Source organism: Misgurnus anguillicaudatus, chromosome 8 (assembly GCF_027580225.2).
Source record: "Misgurnus anguillicaudatus chromosome 8, ASM2758022v2, whole genome shotgun sequence".
In the NCBI taxonomy this organism is placed as follows: domain Eukaryota; kingdom Metazoa; phylum Chordata; class Actinopteri; order Cypriniformes; family Cobitidae; genus Misgurnus; species Misgurnus anguillicaudatus.
In genome coordinates this window covers 33,310,870-33,337,085 of record NC_073344.2, presented here as the reverse complement: position 1 = coordinate 33,337,085, position 26,216 = coordinate 33,310,870, and the positions used below count along the sequence as shown (strand labels likewise).

Genomic DNA, 26,216 nt, shown 5'->3' with positions numbered 1-26,216 from the left:
GAGTTTTTATCCTGGAAGTCTTCTTTATAGGCTACTCTATGTTTATGAGTAGGACCGGACTGCTGCCTTGACCTTGAAAACGCACTGCGCATAAAAAAAATTGCGCTAAAAAGGCAAATTATCATATGAAGAGTTTAGTTCCAAAACGCGACAAATGCCATTTTTTATTAGTTAGCACTAAAATCAGTATTGCATCAGCTCAGTATTAAAAAGTAAATTCTTAATTTTATGCAAAATCCTATATCCGTCGTGTTATTCTGTCATCTTTTCTCCTTCTATTCCAAACCGCGACAAACGACTGTCTTCCTTCTCTGCAGAATGCAATAAATCCGCTCAACCAATCACACCATTCAACGCATTGTAAACAATAATGGCGGCACTTTAAATACACACAGAATCCTAGTTTTCCTCATTTACTTTGTACTTTGTGATCAACAAACAAACAAAAACAAAATAATACTTTTGATGGCATAGATAAAGTGGTGGTTTCTGTGGCGGAGAAGAAACGTAAGCCATCAAAATCTAATTATTTACGCAGTCGGCGAAGGAAAAATACCGGCTGTTGCTTGTTCCCACACGACAGCATCAAGCTTCTGTCATGCTAACATTGACCACAGGGAAAACTTTCCATTACATTTTACAGCTGATCACTGATGCAATGGATTTATTGCATTTTGCGGAATAAATAATCAGTTTTTATAATACATCTTTGAAAATCTAATTATGGATTTGAATTTTTAATATTTTTATAACCTAAAGATGCTATGTGAATGTTTGTGAGAGAAAATAGTGGTTTTTATCTCGTCACTTTCTTGGTATAGAAAACACAGAAATTAGTCAAAATGGATTTATTGCGTTTTGGAACCGAACTCTTCATATGTCAAAATAGCAATGCAAGCAGGCCTATAGACGGTTTCAGCAGTGACAACATAAACAAGTAGCTGTCGTGGTCCGCACATAACTTCCGGTAAACTCCGCTAAGAATAAATAACAACAAAGTTCTTTAAATGTAGTTTATTTATATAATAAGCAAAAAACAACACATAGATTACCTAGGAAACCAAAACATTTGTTAATTTCGACGAGGCATATGTTCAAGAGATCAGTTTAGCAACTAGTCAGACCATTTTCACACGTGCGTCCGATGAAACCGTCTATAGGCTAGTCCTGATGTACAAAGACATGGCAGTTACATTGGCACTGGTGTGTGGCAGTACATGCTCTCATTAGATAGACAATGTTGAAAATCTCTCCTCACCCTTCTGACACCGAGTACACACACAGACATGAATGTCTATTCAGATTCAAGGTCTGACTTCTCTTAGTGGAGTCTGCTGCTGGTCAGAGAACGTGTGAAATAAGCAGTCTAGTGAGAGATGGTATCGTGACCTCCTCCGGGGGGAGTGAGGTCATGTTATCGACACAAATGTAAACTCCTACACACAAGGCTATATTTGTGCACTTAACTTTGGGTATGTGACAGCTTGATACAATGAATCCAACCAATTGAAATACGTTACATAACCTTTTTTTTTAAATCCTTAACCTGATTATAGAACTGTGAGTAGAAACCACTTTTTGCAGTATTTTATTTATGTTGTACTTTTTAGTTACACATGTAACTATTAAAAGCACAAGAGCATGGTCTCCTGCCTGATGGTAAATTACTTTGCACATCTATGTTTGGGTGCGTCTCTGTGGTCCTACTGTGCGTGCACACAAAATGTTTGGAAATTATTCACAAAGTGAGTTGAACTTTCACAGCAACTTTTCACATACTAGTTTCTTTCCTAAATATTTTTAATGTAAGAATTAGTGTGTACCAAACTAAAGTATATGAAACTTGTAGCCTAACTGTGGGTTTACACCAGATGCGAGTTCAACTATTTGCGCGAGTAGATTACATACAAAGTCAATGCAAAGACACGATCAGATGCGTCCTCGCATGGGGCGATGCGAATGACGCAATATGGGTGGCGCGTTTGTCGTGAAAACATGTGCTATTCGCCTCAAACGCGTCTTCGTCCAAGTTGAAGATATTCAACTCGACCGAAAAATTTGCATGACACAGTGTTAAATCCCGCGAGTAATCTAGAGTGAGCAACGCGATGCGATTGCACGCTTTGCGTATGGTGTAAACCCACAGTTATGCTGCGTTTACACCAACCGCGGTAGGTAGTGATTTCAATGTTAAGTCAATGGGTAGACGCGTTGATGCGCGTCTGGAGGTCCTGCGGCACGGATGAGGCATTTGGCGCGGAAGACGCGAATTGAGCGTTGTGCGCGGTATGCGCGAATGGTGCTTTTTGTGCATTTTGTGTTTGACGTGAATTGGCGGCTGACAGCCGAGTTGAAATTTTTTTACTTTGGCGGAATTTTTTCCATGTTTAAGTGCTATAATTGGTTCCTCACTGCTTCTATCAACCTAGAAAATGTGATAAATATCAACCCAGTAACTTAGTTTGGGTAAGCCATTTTCTGCAAGCATGTAAAAAATTAGGCTGTTTAGATTTCGCCTGTTTTGTGAGGTAGGTAGCAAGGTGAATTACAATAATACCGCCCCTTTATCTGCACTATCCAACCACAGCACTGCCATTTAGTGTAGAGAGAAAGAGAGAAAGAAAAAATACTTGACAGCACAATTGCGTTTCAATTACAAAAAACACCATCATTGTGATCAGTGTTTGCATTTCATCAGCTCATTTGCATTTTAAACGACACACCCAAAAACGGCACACTTTTGCTCAGGCCTACAAATTTGCAATTTTAACATGCTATAATAAATTATCTGTGAAGTATTTTAAGTTAAAACTTCACATACGCAATCTGGGGACACCAAGATTTATTTTACATCTAAAAAAAAATCTCATAATATGACCCCTTTAAAGAAATAGTTAGCCCAAAAATTAAAATTTTGTTATTGGTTAATCACACCCTTACGTTTTTTGTAAACCTGTATTAGTTTCTTTATTCAGATATTTTGATAAATGATGTTAAGCTCACAGTTGACAGTACCCATAGTATGTTTTTCCTACTATGGAAGTCTATGGGCACGTCAACTGTGTGGTTGCCATCATTTATACCCAGATGGTCTACTATTTCCAGAAAAAAATTGATAGGCGCCATCCCAAATCAACAAAAAAGTACATAGTGCATAGGCCAAATGCACAGTGCATGTCATTTGTGACAAACTGAAGTGCTGATCCATCTATGATGCATACATACTCTACTGGCTGATATTACCGAAAACTCTTTGCAAGAGGGAGGAGTTTAGAGATAATACACTGAATTAATTACTTCAATAAGTGATGCTTTACTGAATTAACAAGTGAAACTATATATAGTAATCATAAAATGTACATAATGAATGAATGCAGGATGTATTTTGAGTTGTCTAAGTAACAACGTGCTTCTGTACCATACCTGCATGATACTCTTCAGTATGTCTGTTGTTCTAGCTGCATACTCTTTTGCTATGCACTAAAAAGTAAATACTTTAAAATGTACATACTTTTAGTGCATATTATAATTATGCAAGTTGGGACATCGATAGTCAGCTGATAGATCATCTTTCATGTGATTGGACAACAACTTTCTCTCTCACACCAACCTGAAAAAAGTGACAAGAAGATTTAACAAACGAACAGATTTGCTACATATTAATGATATTTAATACAGTACTTTAATATGTTTATTTTAAGTCTTTAACTCAATATTTTTTAAACAATCATCTTTCTCTCTATTTATCTTTCTCACGCACGCGCGCTCGCGCACACACACGAGAAACAGATTTGTTGATGTCATTAGACGGGGCATGTCCATAAGGTACTGACAACTCTAGAGGATTAGAAAGGCTCGTCTTTGCACCTTCTCTGCTTCTTTGCCTAATTTCATAGTTCATACGTCTTATCAGAGCCCCGTTTTTTTTGAGGACACCGTTGGCAACTGCTAAAGGTAAGACATGAAAGATACATTAATCTAATATGCAGTTGAAATCTTTAAATCCGTGCGTCTGCATCGGTGAGCTACTGATAGTAAGTTACTTAACTTAATCCTGTGCTTGGAAGCTAGAAAACTACAAACCCTGAATATGTTGGGAATAAAGTAACACTTATTAAACGGTTGCATTGTTAGATAAAGACTAAATTTAAACTACTTAATGTCTTGTTTTGTGTGGACATTGATTGAGCATTAGCTTACCATCTTCTGTAAATTCACACCAGGTGCTCGTCATGTGTATGCGTGCGACTTCATGCGGTGTATTACATCAAAGTTTCGAATTCTCTCGCGGTACTTTGATGTCATACGTTAATCGGTCTGCGCGGCGTAAAGTCAAACAGCAATTTTAGAAAGCGTTTGTTTTAAATCTCATAGGGAATGAGAATATAAAGTTTAAATGCACTCTGGTGATCAGTGGTAGGGAGGCGTGAAATTCCACGCGCTGTCAACTATGATAAGCGTTTACACGCTCCAGCGCACGAGCCCCCAACACAAGGGCGTTGGCACAGATGACTTCCCAATTTTATTTTAAAATGTTCGTTATATTTAGTATTACTGTATTTTATTGAACTATATAATATAACTTCTATTCTAATACAGATATGAATTAAAGATGGTTTAAATGTAATAAAAATACTGTACTGTAGTACGGTATTTAAGTCAGTTTTAGTATGCTGCTATAATGTCTAAACCTCCTAATGTATACAATAGTTTTTTTTTGTAGTATTAACAATGATGAATTTGTACTGTGTAGTATACTTTAAAATTTACCACGGTAAGATTTAGCCTAGTATCCTAGGAATTTGACTAGAGTACAGTTTACAATAATTTATAATTTTATTATAATGATATACTAAATATGAATGTATTCTACAGTATTTTTTCATGTGGGATGCCTTACCCTAAAAAATAAATAAATAATATTATATAATATATATATTTATTTATATATATATATATATATATATAATATTTATTTATTTATATATATATATTTATTTATATATTTATTATTATTATTATTATTTATTTTAGTTTTTTGCTTAAATAAGTGTTATGAACTATTTATCCCTGTATTTGTACTGTACATTGTTAAAAATATTCAGATGTCATTTTTGCGAACATATCCTACTTGGATAAGTCATATTTTGCCATACACTCTTCCGGTAGACTTCCACATAGAGTCAATAACAACAGAGTCCTTTAACAGTAGGCCTACTTTATTTCTGATAACAAGGGAAATAAATAATTAAACAAATAAAATGTTACTGTGTACAATTAATGTATACAATGTTATCTACAGGCCCTTGAATTCTTGTCTGGCTGCCAAATCTCTCCACACAGTTGTAAACCATACTCGTCCTCTTCTCCCCTCATCTTTAGCAAACCAAAACATTTTATTGTCGACACGATATTTGTTTCAGAGATCAGTTTAGCCACAAGCCAGAACGATAAATAAATATAAACCGGATGTTCACTTTGTTTCAGGCACGTAACCTCGGCCGATGAAACCGCCTATACTGTATGAATTGCCAAAATTTTTCTAATATAGGCTTTATACTTTTTACAGCACACACATGGATCCCCAACAAGATCTCACAGAGAGGGACATCACTCTCACCATACAGCTTCCCGGAGGTCAGGAGACCACAACCACAGTACACGGCAGGTGAGTGGGAAAAATTGATAAATGTGATGTAATGATACCGAAGAGCCCTACTTTAGCTGCATGTGTAGTCATGTTTTAATTCACATTGTTATGTGTGCTTGCAGTAAGCCCGTGATGGACGTTCTGGTCACTTTGTGTGCTCAACACCGCCTCGTCCCGTCAGACAATGTTATTAAACTCATCTCAGCCAATCATAACCACATTCGTTTCAAGCCCAACTCGCCGATTGGCTCCCTTGAGTTTGAGAAAGTTGTCCTGCAACCTAAAGGAAGTGATGATGCTAATAAGAAAAAGCCTCATATGCCTGTGGTAAGTCTGGTACATTTTAAGGTATACAAGGTTTCAAACCTTTAACCTTGGCATTGCAAGCACAACAATAATGTAGCTGTACCAATAGGAAATAATCAAATTCACTACGTAATTTACTGTCGTCACCTTTTCTATTGTTTCAGTACAGTATGTTTCTCTCTAAAAATTACATTTCCTAGGCGACAGTTCGTCTTATGATAAACTACAAGAAGTCCCATAAAGCAGTAGTGCGGGTCAATCCCAAAGTGCCGTTGGCTGAGTTGGTGCCCTTGGTGTGTGAGAAGTGCGAGTTTAATCCTAATACCACCATCTTTTTGAGGACTTGCCATTCAGAGGATCCTCTGGACCTCACCAAAACACTTAATGACTATGGAATCAAAGAGCTGTACGCCAAAGACACAAAAGGTCAGTAATACTGTAACCAGGTTACAAAAACTTTTTTGAAAATATGCTCATTTTCCAGCTCCCCTAGAGACAAACATTTGATTTTTTACCATTTTGGAATCCATTCCTACCGCTTTTGGCGTGGCTTGGCGCAGTCAATTGAGTCTGATTGGACCATTGGCATCTTGCTCAAAAATAAAGAGTTCCGATATTTTTCCTATTTAAAACTAACTCTTCTGTAGTTACATCGTGACTTAGACAGACGGAAAATTAAAAGTTGCGATTTTCTAGGCAGATGTGGCTAGGAACTAGCCTGACTCCGCCTTCCTACGTGCTTCCGCTTAATTTTCATTTCGCTTTAGTACTATGTCTGGAACTGCTGTGTAGAGTTTCGTTTTCTCCTGCAAAAATCTGCAGGTCCAATCAGCGAACAGAGGGGGGGGCCAGACTCTCTGTACAAATGAAATAGCTAGGAACTATACTCTCATTCTAGCGTAATAATCACTCAATACACAGCATTCAGCAATACACAGCAGCTGGAAATAGTCCTCTTAGTATCTTTCCATAACAGGGGACTATTTTCGGGCACTGTGTAATATCATTGAGCACGATGCTAATGGTCTAATCAGACTCAATGGATTGTGCTAAGCTATGCTAAAAGTGGTACCGCCAGACCCGGAGATCGGCTGAATGGATTCAAAAACGATAGAAATCAAATGTTCAACTCTAGGGGAGCTGGAAAATTAGCATATTTTCAAAAAAAGTGAAGTGTCCCTTTAAGTTGTTCATGTAATATGTGTTGTGTAGGTCAGTTTGGATAAAAGTGGCATGGAAAGATAATTTGACTGGATACTCTAATGATACGTGTGTGTGTGTGTGTTCAGGTGGTGATGAAGAACAAAAAACGTCAGTCAAAGAGAAGATCCAGAGAGAAAAGGGCAACAAAAGATTTTTTAGTTTATTCAAAAAGAGCAAGAAAACACCTGAGCAGGTCTGTATGTCTCTCACCAGCTGTGTCTCTGTCCATTTATCTGTCAGTCTCTGGATATGAATTCTGTGCGACCTGCTGGCTGTCATAAATAATTGATAAATATTGCACTTCATCACTGGTACAAGTTCACTCATCTGTATCTACATCAGTTTATCTTTAGGCTGTCATTTGCATCTATCTTTACTGTTCCTTTGCATTTGCATCTATCTTATGGAGGACCACAAGAGTCATGCAAAATGTAATAAAGAAGTTCAATATTTAATAACTACCTGGACAATAAAAATAGCAATTAATAGATTTGTTTAAAAAATCCATTAATTAATCTATAAATAAATAGACAAAGTTACAAAAAAAATCATTATGTAACATTTTATTAGGCAATAAAAAGTGAGATTATAAAAATAACGTAGAAATAAAATATTAATCAAGTAATAAATAGTTCAAAGTAAAATAACAATTTACAAAAACAACATAAAACACTCAATAAATTCATCATTTTAAATTGCATTTATAAATTCTTAATTAAATAATGGAATTTCAAAATGTATTTTTTAAAAAGCGATTTAAAAAGAGAAATAAAAACTGGATTTATATATTAAACTACAAATACAGGTTTAAATTAGGCATTTGAAAGGGCATTTCCGTTTAACATTTCCCGATGGTTCTCCTTATTCTTTTCACTATTCGATTTGCTATTCGTTTTAGCCTCTCTAGTTAGCTTTTCTGTGAGTACGTTTACATGTGTTAAAATACTTGTTTTATTTTATAGATTTTCAAAATATTCTGTTTTGGCCAAGAATTGTAATTCTGGTGCATCACTGCTTGGTTTTTACTTTATTTGTATTTAAATATGCCTTTTACTGTACTATGGATTCCTGTAGCTGAAAATAGTGTGGGATGACACTAGCAATAATGAAATTGTGGTTTTTAATACTCTGAAAGTTCATGAATACAAGAAAATGTATAGCTTGAAAAGCAATCTAAATTGCTTCAAAAACCAACTGATGTGCTTTACAAGTTGCAATCTGCAATTTTTGTTCACTTCATGTTTTTCTGTACTGTTTTTTGTGTTGTTCTCTACAGGCTTTGACTACCAGTGCTCCAGGCTCTCCCGAATTGAACAACCGACATGCAGTCGGGGTGAGGTGTCTGAACGGCCACTCAACTTTACAAACGGGCACTGTAGACGTGTCTAAGAAGAGACGTGCTCCACGGCCTCCTCTGGTGACATCTCAGAGCGTCCCCTGTGAATTTAACACCAAAGACTATGATGAATTTTCTGAGCGGGACACACTTGGAAAACAGGTGCTCAACTTAGACAAATTAATACATACCTATCTTTTTCAATGTGTGTACTTAATCTTTGTTCAGCGTGTCGTGAATGTGTTAGCATTTAGCCTAGCCCCATTCATTCTTTAGGATCCAAACAAGGATGAATTTAGAAGCCACCAAACACTTCCATGTTTTCCCTATTTAAAGACTGTTACATGAGTAGTTACACGAGTAAGTATGGTGGCACAATAATTGACAACTAGGAGGACCAATAGTCTTGATGATTCACCCGGAAAAAGAAAATCCTCCGCAATACCTTTAAACACAATGCTACGAGTGAGCGGGCTGTCTGAGGTAAGATGGCTGCCAGGTGATGACATTAGAGACTAAGCCGTACCACATCTAGCCTTTATTATACATATCTATGGTTTTTATGTAGAAAATCGTAAATCGCATTAAAATGAATTCAGCAGGGTTTTCACTGGCAGGGTCATACATTATTTTTTATGAATGTGCATTGATACAGACTGGAATCTGTTTATCACATTAATATTAACTATAGTGTTTGTGTGCTTTTTCTCAGGGTCTGCTTAGTCGAATATCTTCCACCGAGTCCTCTCTTAAAAGGACTAAGCGGCGAGCCCCGCCTCCTCCATCTGATGAAGATAACAAAGGTATGTGTTAGGTCAATAATGTAAATATTAATGACCTTGCATATGTTTGCTTTTGTGGAAACCTGTGTGCGTGAATGTGACCGATGAAAACATTGTACTGTAGAGCAGTGGTTCTCAATTTCAGTCCTCAGGACTCCACTCCCAGATAATTTTAGATGTCTCCATATATAAAAACGCCTGATTTAGTTCATAAGCTTGTTAGTGTGTTACTTAAGGGGAGCCTGATGAGTGAAATCGAGTGTTTCATATAGGGAGACATCTAAAACATTATGGGAGGGGGGTCCCGAGGAATTGAGAACCACTGCTGTAGTATCCAATGAAAACAAAATTTCAATATCAAAACAAATCTATTGACTGCCATAAAGTATTATCTCTATAAACTATTGCTTTGGTAAAAATATCGCTCTTGACTTTGCAAACATGAATCTTTCAATGTCCGATTGATTATTCGCTCTTGTTTTACACTGTTTTACAAGGAGGGGGCGTTTAACAGGCTGTGCAGTGTCTTTTCCTCTCTGTCCCCATGCTTGTTTCTCTGTTCCTGCTTTCATCGGTGATGGGCTGATTTTTCTGCGTGTCTTTAATCTTCCTTGTTAAATCCCACAGTCTTATTGCATATACGCAATGTCATTTGTCTCTATCACGTTGTCAATTAACAAGAAAACAGGTTTGCTAGAAGAAATGAGAATTATGGTAATGTTTTCGAAAATCTTTTTAGCGTAAGTACAGTATGTACTAGTTTAACATAATAGAACATAAAACATGTTTCTTAAGGTTCAATCTGTAGCACTTTTTTTTCCAATAACGATGCCTTAATCCAGCTACAGCCTCAGTTTCCAGTACTCGGTAACACCAGTTCAACATAGGTCTTCAAAAGGGGTCCCTTGGGGGTCTGTGGTGGTATTAATAGGGGTCCTAAAATTATTGTTTGAATTCAAAATAATTTTTGGGGGGAAAATTTAAATTTAGGCATCAAACAAAAAATGCATTAATGGGCTATTTTTTATTTAATTAAAATGAAGGTTCACACATTAAAATCTATTCAGTAAATTAAAAATGTTATGTAGTACAGTATGTAACCATCAGTGGCGGCTCGTGACTGCTCATCCGATGGGCACAAATAAGCGTTTGGAGTGTCATGTGTGTTGCTTGCGTTTTTTAAAATATGTGTTTGTTGTGTCATGTGAACTGAGTGTCTGCTGCACACGCGTCAATACCGTTTATGACAAAAGAGACGCTCACGTGTCGGAGCCGATGGTGTAGTGAACAGTGCACCGACATATGGTGCAAAACGCACTTCCGGTGCAAAACGCACTTCCAGCTCGAAGTTCTTTGCCGATCCCATACCCCTCTCTCCACCCTGTCCTTTTCTGTCGTCTCCTAATTACTTACTGTCTATCAATAAAGGCAAAACAGCCCAAAAAATGTCTTTACAAAAAAAAGAGACGCTTACGTTCACAAAATACACGCAAGACACTCATGAGATTATGCGAGTATCATAAAACCCTTTAGACGCGTCTGCAGCAGGCACTTATTTTGACAAGACACGTGATGCACATACACGCACTCGACTCAAAACATATTTTGAAATAAGGAACCACACACATTGTGACGAACTTTGCATCAAGCTCCCACGAAAAAGAAGTCTCCGGCTGCCACTGGTAACCATAATTAATAAATCCAGTCTTAATTTGTTAAATGTACTGGGGGTCTTGCTTCTCTCTATCCATTAGGGGTCCTTGGTCTGAATAAGGTTAAAGACCTCTGCACTGCAGTACAATATTCAGCTTAATCTGTGTTTTATGTATTTTATCAAATACCAGTCCGGTAGTTGGGTTGGGGGTTAAAGATTTATCCCAAATTCACTATAACTAAATTTTGTGCAATGTGAAGCAATCGGCCATATAATACATCTCCCTTTATTTTTATGATTTTTTTTTAATTAAGTTTGTCTGCTCATTTTGTTTAAATGTGCTAATTTGTTGTTAACTTTCTGTGTATTTCTTTGTTTTCCCCAAACTGTTGCCAAATAAGCTTTAAAATTCTATTCACTAATCGTGATTAATATTGAAATAAATTATATCAAATATGTTGCATTTGTATACTTCTTGTGTTGCACTGAGTTGGTGTAATGATAATAGTTTACAGTAAGATGCAGTACGACGGCTTCATAGATGGGGCGAATTGTCCTAATGTGGGACAACTTTTGAATTTCAGACTTCTTTGAAATGTGCTTCCTATTTAATGATTGCTCCACCCACATGACTGGACATTTGAGAGGTCATGTGATTTATTTTTATGATGTCATAGTTTCAATAGCTGCATTTCCTGCGCAAAACTTTAGCGACACTTTCTAAATGTTTTCAAAAGACTATTGCGAAATGATGTTGTTTCCGTTAATCGATGAAATGCGACTGAAACATTTTTTTTCTCTCTTTTTTCTCGCGATAAGTCGTTCCAAACATCACGTCGACTGATGTTGGTACGTTTACTAATATCACATCCACTGCACTAGGTATTATATTTAACTAAAGAAGACTTAGTAAGAGTATTATCCAAAAAATTATGCTAAGAAAAGCCCCTGATATTTAATAGCAGCTACGTATAGGTGTTCCTTGGAGGTAATAGTACATTATTTTAAATCAAAAGAAATGTAGAAGTGTTATCTAAACATTATTGGCAAGGAAAGCCACTTATACTTGGAAGCAGACATGTATTGAGATGTTTCTGGGAGGTTTTAGTACATACCCAGCCTGATCTCACGAGAATTCGTATTTCGTACATATTTTATGAGTTGGCTAATTCAAAGTTAATTGCGCAAAAACATACGATTCTCATGAAAAAACAACGACGAAACCCAACTCCAAACCCCAATGTCACAGGGGTCAAGGCAAATCACACAAAAATTTACGAATGTGGTCGTGTAAATTTAATAAGAATTAGCCAACTCGTAAAATATGTACGAATTCTCGAGATAGCGTTGACAGCGTTGACATACCATATCATCTTCAAATAATAATCGTGACTTACTTGCATCTGGTGACCTGCAAAATCCATTGCAGTTTTGCAAAAAAAGTTTCTGAATTGCCTGAAAATCCACCTCATGCGAGCGTAAAACTTTTGCGATATATGGGAGTTTTTGCGAAGTTGACATGTTTACATTGCGAATTGAAAATACGGCCAATTTCAATTTGTGCAATTCAAAAGGTAATGGAAACGCAGTTACTGGACCTACAAACACTAGATCTTAGTTGTCCCACATTTTACGGCAATTCACCCTACATGTAAGCACAGCATTTATATGTGCATCTTGTTATATTGTAACACTTTCTTTCACTGAAGTAGAGAATGTTGACAAGGATGACAACAGTTCAGACAAACACAGAGCTCACATAGCTGACCGTTGCCCTGCGATCGCTGAAGTCATGAGCGAACTCGTGGAATCTCTACAGGCTCGACATAAGAGGACGCTGTCTTCCGTAACGTACGTTTAAAAAAATAAATGTAATAATTTTTTGGTAGACTTTGCTGTTTCTCTAAAGCAAGTGTGGGCATTCCTGATCCAAGAGGGCCACTGTCCTGTAAAGTTTAGCTCTAACCCTAATCAAACAAACCTGAAAGATCTAATCAAAGTCTGGAGGATGACTTGGAAAGGGCATTCAGGTGTGTTTGATAAACTAAACTTTGCTGGACAGTGGCCCTCCAGGACTAGGAATGCCCACCCCTGCTCTATTTTTATATTTCTAATAAGTCTGTTAACTCCTCATTTCCTTAGTTCTTCTTCATCTCAGCAACAAACCACAGAAGACTCCTCAGGTCCACCTTCTGAGCTCAGCACTCCAGAAGTTGAGTTTAAAACACCTCCTGGATGTCAGCTGGTGAGGAGCTCCTCTGAGAGAGAAGGTTTGACCACCTTCACCGTGGTTCCTCAGAGACGTCTGCAAGGCGGGAAATGCTTTGATGTGGCACCGGACCCTGCCGATGCAGGACAGAAGCTGAGCCCTGGTACCCCAGAAGACCTGGAGATCCACAGTGCACAGCTCCCAGAAGTCCAAACTGAAAGTTTTAGAAATGATGTCAGTGGCTTAGACAAGCGTGAGAACCTGCCAGAGATTCCACAGCACTTGGAGAAAGAAAACCAAACTTGGGCAAATGCCAAGAACTTGGAGCAAAAACATGAAAAGCAGTTAAATTATCTGAAACCCATTAAGAAAGGGGGTCTACAATCATTCAACAATATAGAACCACTAAACGGTAAAACAAATAATCTGGAGCTAAGAAATGCACAACTGAAAAGTTTAGAGTCAGGAGACACTTGGACTGGTAATTTACCAGCTCCTCAACCGGTTGGATCACCAAGAAATTCAAATGTAGACGAAAGCCTTGTGGAAGGAGATGGGGAACATGAATATGCTCTGGTGGAGACCGGTAAGGAGAAGAACTGGATAGAGCAATACCAAGAGAAAAGAAGGATGTTTCAAGGTTGTGATGATGACAATAACAGAAAATTACATATCTGGAGAAAGTTTCAAAGTGAATTGAGAAATGCACAAATCGATGATAATTTCCCATCACCGCCGCCGCCTGTCTGCTGGTACGATGAAGACGGTGAAGGAGAGAATGACGATAAAGAACCCGAAAGAGACCTGAGAGCCGACATTGAGAGCCATCTTAACTCAAATTTCAAATACCAACCCAACTCGCACTCTTCTAAACCAAAAGCCCACTCTACGCAAACTATCCGTAATGCCGATTACACCTCTGCTCCAGAATCTCCTGGCACCTCCATTTTAACATCTCGCCCCAGTGCCGACTGCCCATTTAAATCACACTCGACCTCTGATCCTTGCTCTACAGAAACAGTGTCTCCCTTTGCCTTAGCTGTATTTCAAAAAGCCAAACATTTCAAGTCTGCGCTGGATACCAAGCACGCTAAGAGGTAGGAGATAAACACACACAGTGAGTAAACAAAAGCACTGGAATATTAATACCACCTTACATTAGTATCAATGAAGCTTCTTTCGATTTTTTTTTTTACATAAATGCACAATTTTTCCCTCCATGCACATAGTTTATGTCCTGTGATCCGAAAGGAAACTGCCAGGATTGCAAGGATTTATATTGTATATGTTCCAGTAATTTTTACAAAGAAAAGTTGTGTCTATTGGTCAGGGAATGGCTTGTATGTGTAGTTTGTAACGTTAGTGACGTCTGACACTTATAATAGTCTTTTCCTTTGTTTGTTTAATTGCCGTCTTCCTTCCACTAGTAGTGTATGTGTGCATTTTCGACAAAATATTTTCTAGATTTCAGCATTTGGTTTACAAGGTAGTGTTTTGTTTAAAGGAAAACATCACAGTTTTTTCAATATTTTACAATGTCCTTACCTGAAATTAGGCAAATTAATACATACGTGGGTGATTCTCACGAAAACTTGGTTTTAAAAATGTCAAGCATGAAAATGTAAAAATTGTTAATTTACTTTTTTCCCACCAGACATTGATAAAACAAAGTCTGGAGTAAATGGGAACATTAATTTAAAAACTTTTACTTATCATTTAACACTTTTTGTAACATAATTTAAAAAATTAGTCCTGAAAAAATCTCATTACCGCAACAGTCAGAAAACATCAACAATGACATATTGTCAAAATGACATGACAAACCTGAAAGAACAAAATTTGGAGATTCTGCACATGCATTTAAAATCAAAGTATTATGCTTCTATTAATTAAATTAACATTTAATAAGCATCTTTTGCGGTAATGATAATCAAAATGTCGTGTAAGCATTCTGACAAGACAATATTTCAAATTAACTGTAAAAAAATGATCTTACCTGGTAGCCATCTTGAAGTAACTGGTCCATGTGCTTGGTCACTCAAAATCAAACTTTATTAAAATTCTGTATGTGTGCTTAAACTGTTCTCAAAAAGTGTTGCGGAGGATGAGAACATCAGGCATGGACACATCATTTTCCTAAATTTTTTTCATTATTATTATACATGAATATTCAGTAAATATTTTTTCTGTCATCTAAAGTAGTCTAGCAAAACATCCATTTATTTTTTTTCTTAATATTTTTGTGTAAATTTGATTAAATTACAACATAACGCATGTTCAAACACAGCCGGACACATTGCGGTAATGAGAATTTCAGCAGAAAATGAGATAAAATTTACAATCATAAATTCTTATGTTAAAATCACACATTGTGCAAGGTAGAACACAGTATTGTGTTAATTCTGATACTTTTTAATGTTACTATATTACACATTTTAAAGCTAAAATCATTAGTGCCGTGGTGTTTCAATGGTTTCGTGAGAATCACCCACTTATCTTTTTTCAATGCGTGCACTTTGTCTTTGTTCAGCGCGTCGTGAATGTGCTAGCATTCAGCCCAGCCCCACTCACTCCCCAGGATCCAAACAGGGATGAACCCAGAAGCCACCAAACACTTCAATGTTTTCCCGATTTAAAGACTGTTACATGAGTATTTACACGAGTAAAGCCTGATTTATAGTCGTGTGTAAGTTCTATGTGTGTAGCTCTCGTGACGTGCACCTCGCAAAAATTTTAACAGCGCGTCAGTTCTACGCGGACCGCAAGCGCTGTGATCGGACCACCAGAACCCCTACCGTCAGGTAAAAAAACTGTGTCATAGGTATTTCCGTTTGCGACGGTAAAAACAAAGATGAGCTAAGTTGAGGAGTGATTTAACTCAAATTGCAACAAAAGTCGCTGTTTATTTACTTCCATCATTGCTGGTTTTCTCAAGTTATACACAACAAGTTGCTGTTTCTTCTTTGTTTGTGGGTTAACTTGCTTAGCTGCTGCTTCTTTGACGTTCGCGCTGCTACTGTGGTTACACGCGTGGTTACTGCCTACCAGCGGTCTGCGCGCGTGTTGGCAAGTATAAATGAAAACCGACGTGGAACCTACGCCGTCGCGGCTACGCCGTAAGACCTACGCACAACTATATCGAGCACTTAAGTATGGTGGCACATAATATTATTATCATTTTTTTTTGGGCGGTTAAGAGTGGGAGCTGTGTTGTATGGCGGAAGGGCACTTATTTGGCGGCACTTCGATCTCGGCGCGCAGTAATATTGACGGAAGTTTGAACGAGAGGGGGATTAGTCAGGAGTGATGATGTTGTTGCGCGACGAGGTCGAAGTGCTGCAAACTAGGTGCTCTTCCCCCATACAATATAGTTCTTTTTTTAACCTGCTTACGTTTTATTTGGTGCCAACATACCTACTTGTGTAACTACTCATGTAACAGACTTTAAATAGGGAAAACATGGAAGCGTTTGGTGGCTTCTAAATTCATCCCTGTTTGGATCCTAAGAAATGAATGGGGCTAGGCTAAATGCTAACACATTCACGACGCGCTGTACAAAGATTAAGTGCACGCATTGGAAAAATATGGGTAGGTATTAATTCATCTATGTTGAAGTAAGAACATAGTAAAATATTGAAGAACGGTGGTGTTTTCCTTTAAATGCCTTCGATTTAACCCAAAACTAACACATCACTGATAATAACAGAATGAAGGTGTGCACAATACAATCTAATGCATGTGACTGAATACTAATCGCTGTTATGGGACTTACAATGTTTTTTTTCTCCAGGTAATTGATGGCCAGTCTGAATGAGAACTTTCCTTTAAATCGAATGAGGCGTTCTTTACCGGAAGATCATGTTTCTTATCTGACTGATTTTATGTCATTATGAATATTTTGGATTTATAATGAATAAAGAATAGTTTATCTGTTTTTATCAAACACATATATCTGTATTCTGTGAGGAAAGGAAATGTTATTTTTTTAGAATTCTGTTAGGGGATTTCAGTGTTTCCTGGGAATGCTTTCAAAAACAAGGATTTCCAGCATTTGAAATGACTGGCATGTAAACGAAAACATGATAAGTTTACCCCACACTTACACAAGGATAAAAATATGCAGCGGAGTGTGTGAACGTTCCAGTTAAGCTTTTCTATTGTTGTAAATGTTTATTTTTATTTTAATGAAAGTTTATTTTTCTGCGTTGACTTTGATTTGATTTGTATTCCTAATAATGTTTGTTTTTCCTATTTTTGTGCATGAATAAATAAATCATGGTCATAAACCTTGTGTGCAGAAACCATCTTTTATGTTTAAGCGTATTAGCATACACTATAAGAAAAAAATGGTTAAAAGGTCCCAAGCTGTCGTTAGAGCGATAATTTTTCAAAAAAGTATTAGTACCTCAGAGGTACATACTGGTACCAAATGTATACACATACTAGGACCTTTTTAAAGGGTATTGCCCCAGTGACAGCTTGGGACCATTTTTTACTAATAGTTTAACATGACTCACATAGAGACCATGAGAATATGATGAAAGATGTGTCCAGCAGCATCCATTTGTGTTGCACCATGTGGCCACTAGATGGCAGGAAATGTTTAACATTTGCATTGCCCAGGGTTTTAAAGTTGTCTGGCTGGCTCAACAGATGCAAGACTGTTGTGTAATGTTTTGCCTGGCTAAACAATCCTGGCACAGATAAAAATGATTTATTCATCTATTGGTCTACTCTAAACCCACAGCATATTTCACAGAGCCCCAAAGAGCACCATACATGATCAAAAAGTATCACATTTGACTCCTGTGCTAGAATACAAATATCCTGAAGGCAAACTGTTTTATGCTTTGTGTAAGATAAGATCTTCTGTGGGTATTTGCTGAAAACTCGAATAATATTTGTGCACGCTATATTGACATCACTGATGACAAATAATGCCATGGAATATGAATATGCATAATCTGAGATTTGAAAGCTACACTGTAAAAAAATCCGTAGAAATTGCAATGTTATTGCAGTTGGGTTGCCGGTAATTTACCGTAGATATACATTTATGTTATATGGGTGATTCTCACGAAAACTTGGTTTTAAAAATGTCAAGCATGAAAATGTAAAAATTGCTTAAATTTACTTTTTTTCCCACCAGACATTGAAAAACAAAGTCTGGAGTAAATGGGAACATTAATTTAAAAACTTTTACTTATCATTTAACACTTTTTGTAACATAATTAAAAAAATTAGTCCTAAAAAATCTCATTACCGCAACAGTCAGAAAATATCAACACTGACATATTTTTAAAATGACATGACAAACCTGAAAGAACATAATTTGGAGATTCTGCACATGCATTTAAAATCAATTGCGGAGGATGAGAACATCAGGCATGGACACATCATTTTCCTAATTTTTCTTCATTATTATTATACATGAATATTCAGTAAATATTTTTCTGTCATCTAAAGTAGTCTAGCAAAACATCCATTTATTTTTTTCTTAATATTTTTGTGTTAATTTGATTAAATTACAACATAACGCATGTTCAAACACAGCCGGACACATTGCGGTAATGAGAATTTCAGCAGAAAATGAGATAAAATTTACAATTATAAATTCTTATGTTGAAATCACACATTGTGCAAGGTAGAACACAGTATTGTGTTAATTCTGATGCTTTTTAATGTTACTATATTACACATTTTAAAGCTAAAATCATTAGTGCCGTGGTGTTTCAATGGTTTCGTGAGAATCACCCATTTACTGGCAAGAGTTTGTTCAAAGTTAAATAAATTTTAAATATTAACAAGTCTTTATCTTTACAGAATAAAACTATACAATAACAGCCTCATACAAAGCATTCTGGGAACCAGAAATCATCATCAAGCTTTTTCTTTTTTTTTGCTTCAGATTTTGTTTCCTAGAACGTTTTGCTTGATGCCGTTTTTTTTAGTTTTACTCTGTAAAGACAAAGACTTGAAATGTTTAATGTTTATTTAACTTTGAACAAAATGTTGCCAGTCAATCACATAAATTTAAATCTACGGTAAATTACCGGCAACCCAGCTATTTCTACGGATTTTTTTTACAGTGTAGTTTTGTACATTAACGCCACACATGTACTGGGATGGTACAGTACTGTACGCTTGACAAATTGACTAATATTTACCATTTAGATGCAGACATTTGGTACTGATATGTACCTTTTAGGTGCTACTATGGACTCTTTAGGTGTAAGGGTACCACCCCAATACCACATTTTGTACCTTTATCCGAGTGTATAAATAAGCTGATCAATGATTTGGTTTAAAAGTAAACGACTTGTGTTAGTCATAGCTTCAGATGCTAACAGGGTTCCCACGGGTTCTTAAAACCTTGAAAGTTTGTGAATCTGGGCGGAAAATTCAAGGCCCTGAGAAGTTTTTGCAAATAAACATGCATACATACAGGTCATTGAAAGTGCTTGAATCTATTTTTTCTGGGGAAAAAAATCCATTATTATTCCCTGTGTAGTGTAGGATAGTATCATAAAAATTCTAGGCGTTTTAAGCACACGTGCTAAACTGTTTGCTTTAAATGCTTATATATTCTCTATGCGAATGTTGATTCATACCAAAATGCTTTTTTGCATAGTTTGCATAGTTCATGTTTAACACATAAAAACGCCTCGGGTTACGTATGTAACTGTTGTTCCTTGAAAAGGGAACGAGACGCTGCGTCTCCCTTGCCATACTTCCTGTGTCCCTGTAACGCCGTCTTTGGAATAATTCAGATTGCGATATACTTCCTGGCTCCCGCGTCACCCTGTCTTTGTCGTTAAGCCTCACCATTGGTTGATTTTGATATACACATTCAGACCCACTTACCCTTGGAGGCGTCCCCAAAGTGTCACAGCGCGAGTTCCCTCGAATGGAAACTGTAACAATGTGTCTTTAAAGGTAACACAATGTAACCTTGCTCTCCCTTGAAATGTGTCCCCACATTAAGTCCTTGAATTTGAGGGTATTGGACCTGGAAAGTCCTCGAAAGGTCCTTGAATTTGAAGTTAACTAAGGTGTGGGAACCCTGATGCTACCTTTAGGTCCATTTTGGAGCTTGGAAGTTTTTGGACACAATTGACTTGGTATGAATGAACAGCTATTGAAACAACATGCGACACATTGTGTGCTGTAGGCGACAGAAAATAACATGGGTGTGGAACAACATCATGAGACGATTTTAATTTTTGCGTGACCTTTAAGTTCTGGCAAAAGTATTTTTTGTTACAGTTTTCACACCCGTCATTTTTACCCGCTGATCCTGATGCAACCCATCTACCCCCACAATACTGCCAGTTTCTTCGATGAACATTAAGGTGAAATCATAAGAGTTCATTCTTTCTACCCAAAGACTCTGGGTGGCCTTTAAATACTCAGCTGGTAACGCATCTCCTGTCTGACAGGACAACTTTTATAGGCTTCATAAAACTGTGGAGAAAGATGTTGCTGGTATTACTTTATTCTTCAGGCAGTCGAAGAGATAAAAAGGATGAAGTTTGTTTATTTTCTGTGCTCTTTGTTTGAAGAGAACTCTCTCTCAAGGCCACACCAGCTTGCCGAATGGCTGCATGTCCACCTTTAAGACCTTCAGCCATTTCAGATTTTCCTCCTCTCATTTTCAAGGCGTGTTTTCCTGCCCTCCGAGAGCACCTCTCCGTGGTGTGTAGGAACGGCTTTCCAGCAGGCACGGCTGATTGAATAGGAACCTGCTAAGCACAATGAGGGGCTTTTCATAAAATTGGGCTATTGAAACCCACGTGTGTCTGCAAACGCTGCGGGTATACGTTTGCCGTGGCCATTTGGTGAGGTGGGTATTATTGGTCATCTGACCTATGCGTGTTTTGTATTTTATAAAGCAAGTCTGATGTATATGCGAGAACGTGTGGGTGAGGGAACTGATTATAACGCTCTCCCATTAAAATATGCACCTTGTGTAAAGTCCATTGGTTGTGCGCGAGACGAAGGAAGCGTTTACTTCTTCCCGGTGGACCGGTGCCTTTCTAACCTCCCTCATCAGTATTCCGGCAAGTTTGTGGCACACACACTTCCTACTGGCCACTGAAGCCAGATCAGTGCTCCCCCAACCCCCGCGCAGAACAGACACGCCCGGCGAGAGCGGCGCGCCGGGCACACTCATGAATACTGATCACCTAAAGCCCTAATTAACAATCACAGCCAAACTTATTTACATAAAGTCTGTCTCGGATGAAACGGGCCTCAGATGAAGCTGTCAGACAGATATCTACACTTAAAATCCAGTGAAATCTATTGATTATTATGATGCCTTGGGTCTTTGAGATGAATGCAACATGATCTCCTGGGAATTTGTATGTATTTTAGGAGTTGGCTAACTCTGTAAAAATTCCTTGTTGCACGTACATTTTTAAGTTGAATCAGTTTTAAATCAAAATGAATTTCAACTTTCTTGACTAGTAGATTGCTATAAATTATAAAAATAAAGTTGAAATAACTTAAGCTAATTCAATTTTATTTTTATAATTTATTGCAATTTCTCACTAATCATGAAATTTGTGCATTAACAAATATTAAAGGAAAACAACAAGTTTTTCAATATTTTACCATGTTCTTACCTCAACTTAGATGAATTATACATACCTATCTTTTTTCAATGCCTGCACTTCATCTTTACACAGCGCATCGTGAATGTGTTAGCATTTAGCCTTGCCCCATTCATTCCTTAGGATCCAAACAGGCAATGGCAGCTGGTCATTGGGGGGGGCTGGGGCGCCGCCCCCCAAAGTTGGCCAGAGAAGAAAGCTACTTTAACATGTTACAAAAAAGTTAAATATATGCAAAATAATACAAAATAAAAAAAGTTTAGTTATACTATTTCATTGTTAGTCATGTTATCATTCATTTAAAAAAATTACAAATCAAAACTGAGTTCGTTGTGTGTGTGTCATGTTTGTGTGTCACCCCTAATGAGTGTCTATGTAGGTCAGTTAAAAGGGTAAAACATGTGACCTGAGGCTGAGCTCTAATTGGCTGGTTTCAGATCTGCCCTGGGCCGCAGGACTGTGTGCCCCAAACCCTCCTACTTATGTTGTAAGCGAGTCAGAATATTTTTAAGGCTTTGACCTCACGTGATTGGATCGTTTTCAGAGTCTCATAATCGAGTTGCAGATTGCCATGTAACTGCTAGATACAGTACTGATCGGTGAAAGCAAGTGAAATACCTTGAGATTAAAGAAAATATGATTTTATGCTTAGCCTGCGTGATATAACTTACTGGCCAAAATTTTGTGCTGCATTTAGGCTGCCTTTGCGTGGACATGATGCTCAGATAATCCGGTATTTTCCGTGGCTTGGTCAACTTTGATGCAACGTCTGTGATTAGGCAACTTTACTGTGTGTGTGTGTGTGTGTGTGCGTGCGTGCGTGTGTGTTTGCGTGCGAGTGTGTGCCGAAGCGTAAGAGCACGCGATCTCCAGAATAAAAGTAAAACTGCGTCGTCTATCTGAGGTAAATTCAGCATTAAGTTTGCGTGTTTTATCACCTAATTTATTAATCTGCTTCATGTTAAACATGTAAAGTGATGCACGGTCTCTGTTCATCTGTTCACTTTACAAATAAACACATTTGAACTTGAATGCTCGTTTTGTAAGTTCATGATTAGAAATTAACAGGTGAACGAAAACAATTATTATCATTAAAGCATGAAATAACGAATAATTGACCATGTCAGGATTTTCAAATAAAATAGTCTAACGCAAACTCTGGTGTGTTTGTGAGTGTGTGTGAATGATTACCATGATTAGTTCATTACTGATAATAAACCTACATTATTCAGATTTACACATTCATAGTAAATTTATTTCATGATTTAGTTGACTTCAACAATAATATTTTCAGCATTTTAGCTAAGCAGTAATAATATTCATCACCTGATAAACGGCTGTTTACAGACCTGCATTAATACAGTAAAAGTTGAATTTCAAGTTTGTATGCGCCAGCTGCCACCACAAACAGGGATGAATTTGGAAGCCACCAAACCCTTCCATGTTTTCCCTTTTTAAAGGGATAGTTCACCCAAAAATGAAAACTCTGTCATCATTTACTCACCTTGGCGTGCAGTAGCATCATCACTCCTGACTACTACCTCTCTCGCTCAAACGGGGGGTCGAAGTGTTGCAAAGTGAGTGCTCTTCCACAACATAGTACTCATTTTTTAATCCCCTTAAAAAATCGTCATGTTTTATTTTGTGCCACCATACCTACTCGTGCAACTACCCATGCAACAGTCCTCAAATAGGGAAAACATGGAAGTGCCCGGTGGCCTCCAAATTCATCCCTGTTTGGATCCTAAGCAATGAATGGGGCTAGGCTAAATGCTAACACATTCACAACGCGCTGTGCAAAGATGAAGTGCACGCATTGAAAAAAGATAGGTATGTATTCATTTGTTTAAGTTGAGGTAAGAACATAGTCAAATATTGAAAAATGGTGGTGTTTCCCTTTAACATTTACAACTAAAAAATAATGTATTGGTTATGCTAAAATTAACATGAACTAACAATCAATGTAAAAGTATCATTCATTGTTAGTTCATGTTAGATAATGCAATAACTAATGTTTACAAATTCAACATCTATAGTGTAAATTTCATGGCTCATGCATAGCTCAGTAGAGAATTACGTTAGCAGGCTAGCAGGACAAAAGGTCACGGGTTTGAACCCAGGGAACACAAATACTGATTAATAAGTATACGTTGTAATGCACTGTAAGTTACTTTGGATAAATGTGTCTGCCAAATGCAAAAAAAAGTAAAATCGTGATATTGCTGATTTATTTTAGTCACCTATAGGAGTATCGACATGTAATTGTTTTCAACAGGGAGGGACATACATTTTTTTCCGAGTATGAAAAATAGGGTAAAGTCATGATATTGTTGCTGTGTTTTACCCATATATATGTGCAAAAAGAGTAATAGTTTTTAACTGAAGGTATGCCTGACCTTTCCAACTGTCCAAAAATGTCAGTTAAGCTTTCAGGCACAGAGCTGAGTTTCTCTTTAACATCGCCTCCCACAATCTCTGACATTTCCTCTGATGTCACCACATTGTAACCCCCACAATGCCGTGCGGTTGGCCTCTCCTCCCTGCCCTTAGCCGGAAAGATACAGAGAGAAATGACAAACACACAGAACACATTTAGTCTAGAAATGAACAATAGAACAGAATGCCCACTTGCACTTGGCATTACATCAAATATCTTTAACTAATGGTCAGCTCTGTCACATTATGTCCTCTTTGCTTCAATTACATGCAGAATTTTACAAGTTTTTCTATTTCTTTTGTTGCATTCTTTAGCAGCATACGTGAAATGAAAACAGGCCTGCATTATTTTAAGAAAAGTGATAAACCATTTTAAATGTCAAGTGGAGATTGTCCTCTTGAGTTCCTTCTTTCTATTTTTCATTCTGTCAGATTATCTCTGTTTCATTTTCTCTGCCATTTGACATCGGGGTCATTAACGTGTCACGGCTTCGCTGGCTAATATGCAGAAATATTCGTAATTTATGCTAAGCTTGTGCCTTTTATGCGAAATGATAATCAGAGACATGAGTGCCTCTGTAATTAACAAACATTAGAAATGTGGACTGAGATGATATTTAGTTTCTTTCCACACGCTGAATATGTCTGGGATTAATTAATATAATTTATCATGCGCATGCTTCTTGTTCATATTGCATGTTACCTGTGACAAAGAATAATGTGTGTATAGGGGGTATGAAGTATTCTGTATGTTATTCATTTAGGATGGGGGTGGTGAATGCTCTGTATGTTATTGTTTGGGATTTATACAGTTTGTGAGATTGCATTAGTAAAGCAGTTAAATGATCTTGCATTATCACTGTAACGAACGTAAAAATTACCGCATTATTTTAAAAATACAGTTTTTTACAGTAATCAGAAAATACAGGCAAAGTCTGTAAATTAAATTACAGCATTTTTTGTAAAAAAATACAGTTTTTTACAGTAATCAGAAAATACAGGAAAAGTCTGTAAATTAAATTACAGCGGCACTACTGTAAAAATTACAGTAACGGGCTGGCAACCCTGCTGCCAGTATTTTACTGTAAAATTTACAGGTAATTTTTTTCAGTGTGTTATATTACATTGTGTATTAAATATTATTGTGCCATTTGTACCACGGGACTGATGAATGCTTTATTCTGATTGGTTGAGAAATGTTCCACGGTTATGCATTATTTATATTTAACTCACACCTGACCTGTCAAATGTTTTCCAGAGCAATGTCTGTGGTAACTATAAGTGGAATATTTGACTTCGGTCCTTTGAATTATTTTAAAATAATACACACTGGTTTGCATTGTGCCGCATTGTGTTCATTATGTTTTAATAATTCAATGGCCAGTTGTCAATTATTCCTTACATACATGGGCATCGGAACCATTATATGTGGTTGGGACAAGACCCATCCACTTTCATTGATATTGGACCCACTCACTTTCTCTTCAATTTAGTGCAAATGTCAGTCAAATTCATTCAACTTGAGGAATGCCCTAATAAATGAAACTCCATTCCGCGTTTTAGCTACAGCCTTGACTTCCACGCTGCTGCTTCCTGCTACTTGCCTCATTTAGAGTCCCTATAAATTAAACTCCATTTCGTGTTTTCACTACTTGGCCAACTGTACCAGCGACACAACAAGGTAAGTAAAGCTTTTTTGTTTAATTAAAAAGCACCAGAATTTAAGAAAATGGCATCTATTCCAGTAAATGCTTTGAACCCACCCACATTTTTATTTTTTTTGCTTCCGACGCCCATGCTTACACCATAGGGTGTAAAATAGGATACCTTTTCTCATTAATTTCATTGAGAAAAAATGGCTCACTTTTCCCTAAATTGCCCTCTGTGCACATGAATCATTTATTTTAATCTTATGTTAAAACTAAATGGCAGGAAGTATCTTTGATTGTGTGAGGGAGAGAGAGTACCCAATATTCTTACTTTTCTCTCTCCATCTTTCGTATGTGAAATGTCCTGTTGTATAAT

At 37.2% G+C, this 26,216-nt stretch overlaps 1 protein-coding gene across 2 annotated transcripts; it reads left to right on the top strand.

The window, feature by feature from the left end:
* Positions 1–3,786: 3,786 nt before the first annotated feature.
* cobll1a (cordon-bleu WH2 repeat protein-like 1a) lies at positions 3,787–17,426 on the top strand. 2 transcript variants are annotated; one of them, XM_055214020.2, is made up of 10 exons: positions 3,787–3,954; positions 5,570–5,668; positions 5,773–5,977; positions 6,157–6,382; positions 7,246–7,352; positions 8,436–8,657; positions 9,208–9,298; positions 12,644–12,782; positions 13,074–14,237; positions 16,931–17,426. In XM_055214020.2, exons 2-10 carry the CDS (start codon positions 5,577–5,579, stop codon positions 16,932–16,934), a joined length of 2,250 nt encoding a protein of 749 aa, XP_055069995.2. In that variant the 5' UTR covers positions 3,787–3,954; positions 5,570–5,576; the 3' UTR covers positions 16,935–17,426. The 2 variants fall into 2 exon arrangements, with proteins under 2 accessions (XP_055069995.2, XP_055069994.2); XM_055214019.2 differs by having other exon boundaries at positions 3,788–3,954; positions 12,641–12,782.
* The last annotated feature ends 8,790 nt before the right edge of the window (positions 17,427–26,216 follow it).

Excerpts from the sequence above, each read along its gene's own strand:
- cobll1a (XM_055214019.2), top strand. The coding sequence starts at position 5,577 with ATGGATCCCCAACAAGATCTCACAGAGAGGGACATCACTCTCACCATA. Across the intron at positions 5,669-5,772 it reads ACAACCACAGTACACGGCAG|TAAGCCCGTGATGGACGTTC; the intron begins GTGAGTGGGAAA and ends GTGTGCTTGCAG. Across the intron at positions 5,978-6,156 it reads AAAAGCCTCATATGCCTGTG|GCGACAGTTCGTCTTATGAT; the intron begins GTAAGTCTGGTA and ends TACATTTCCTAG.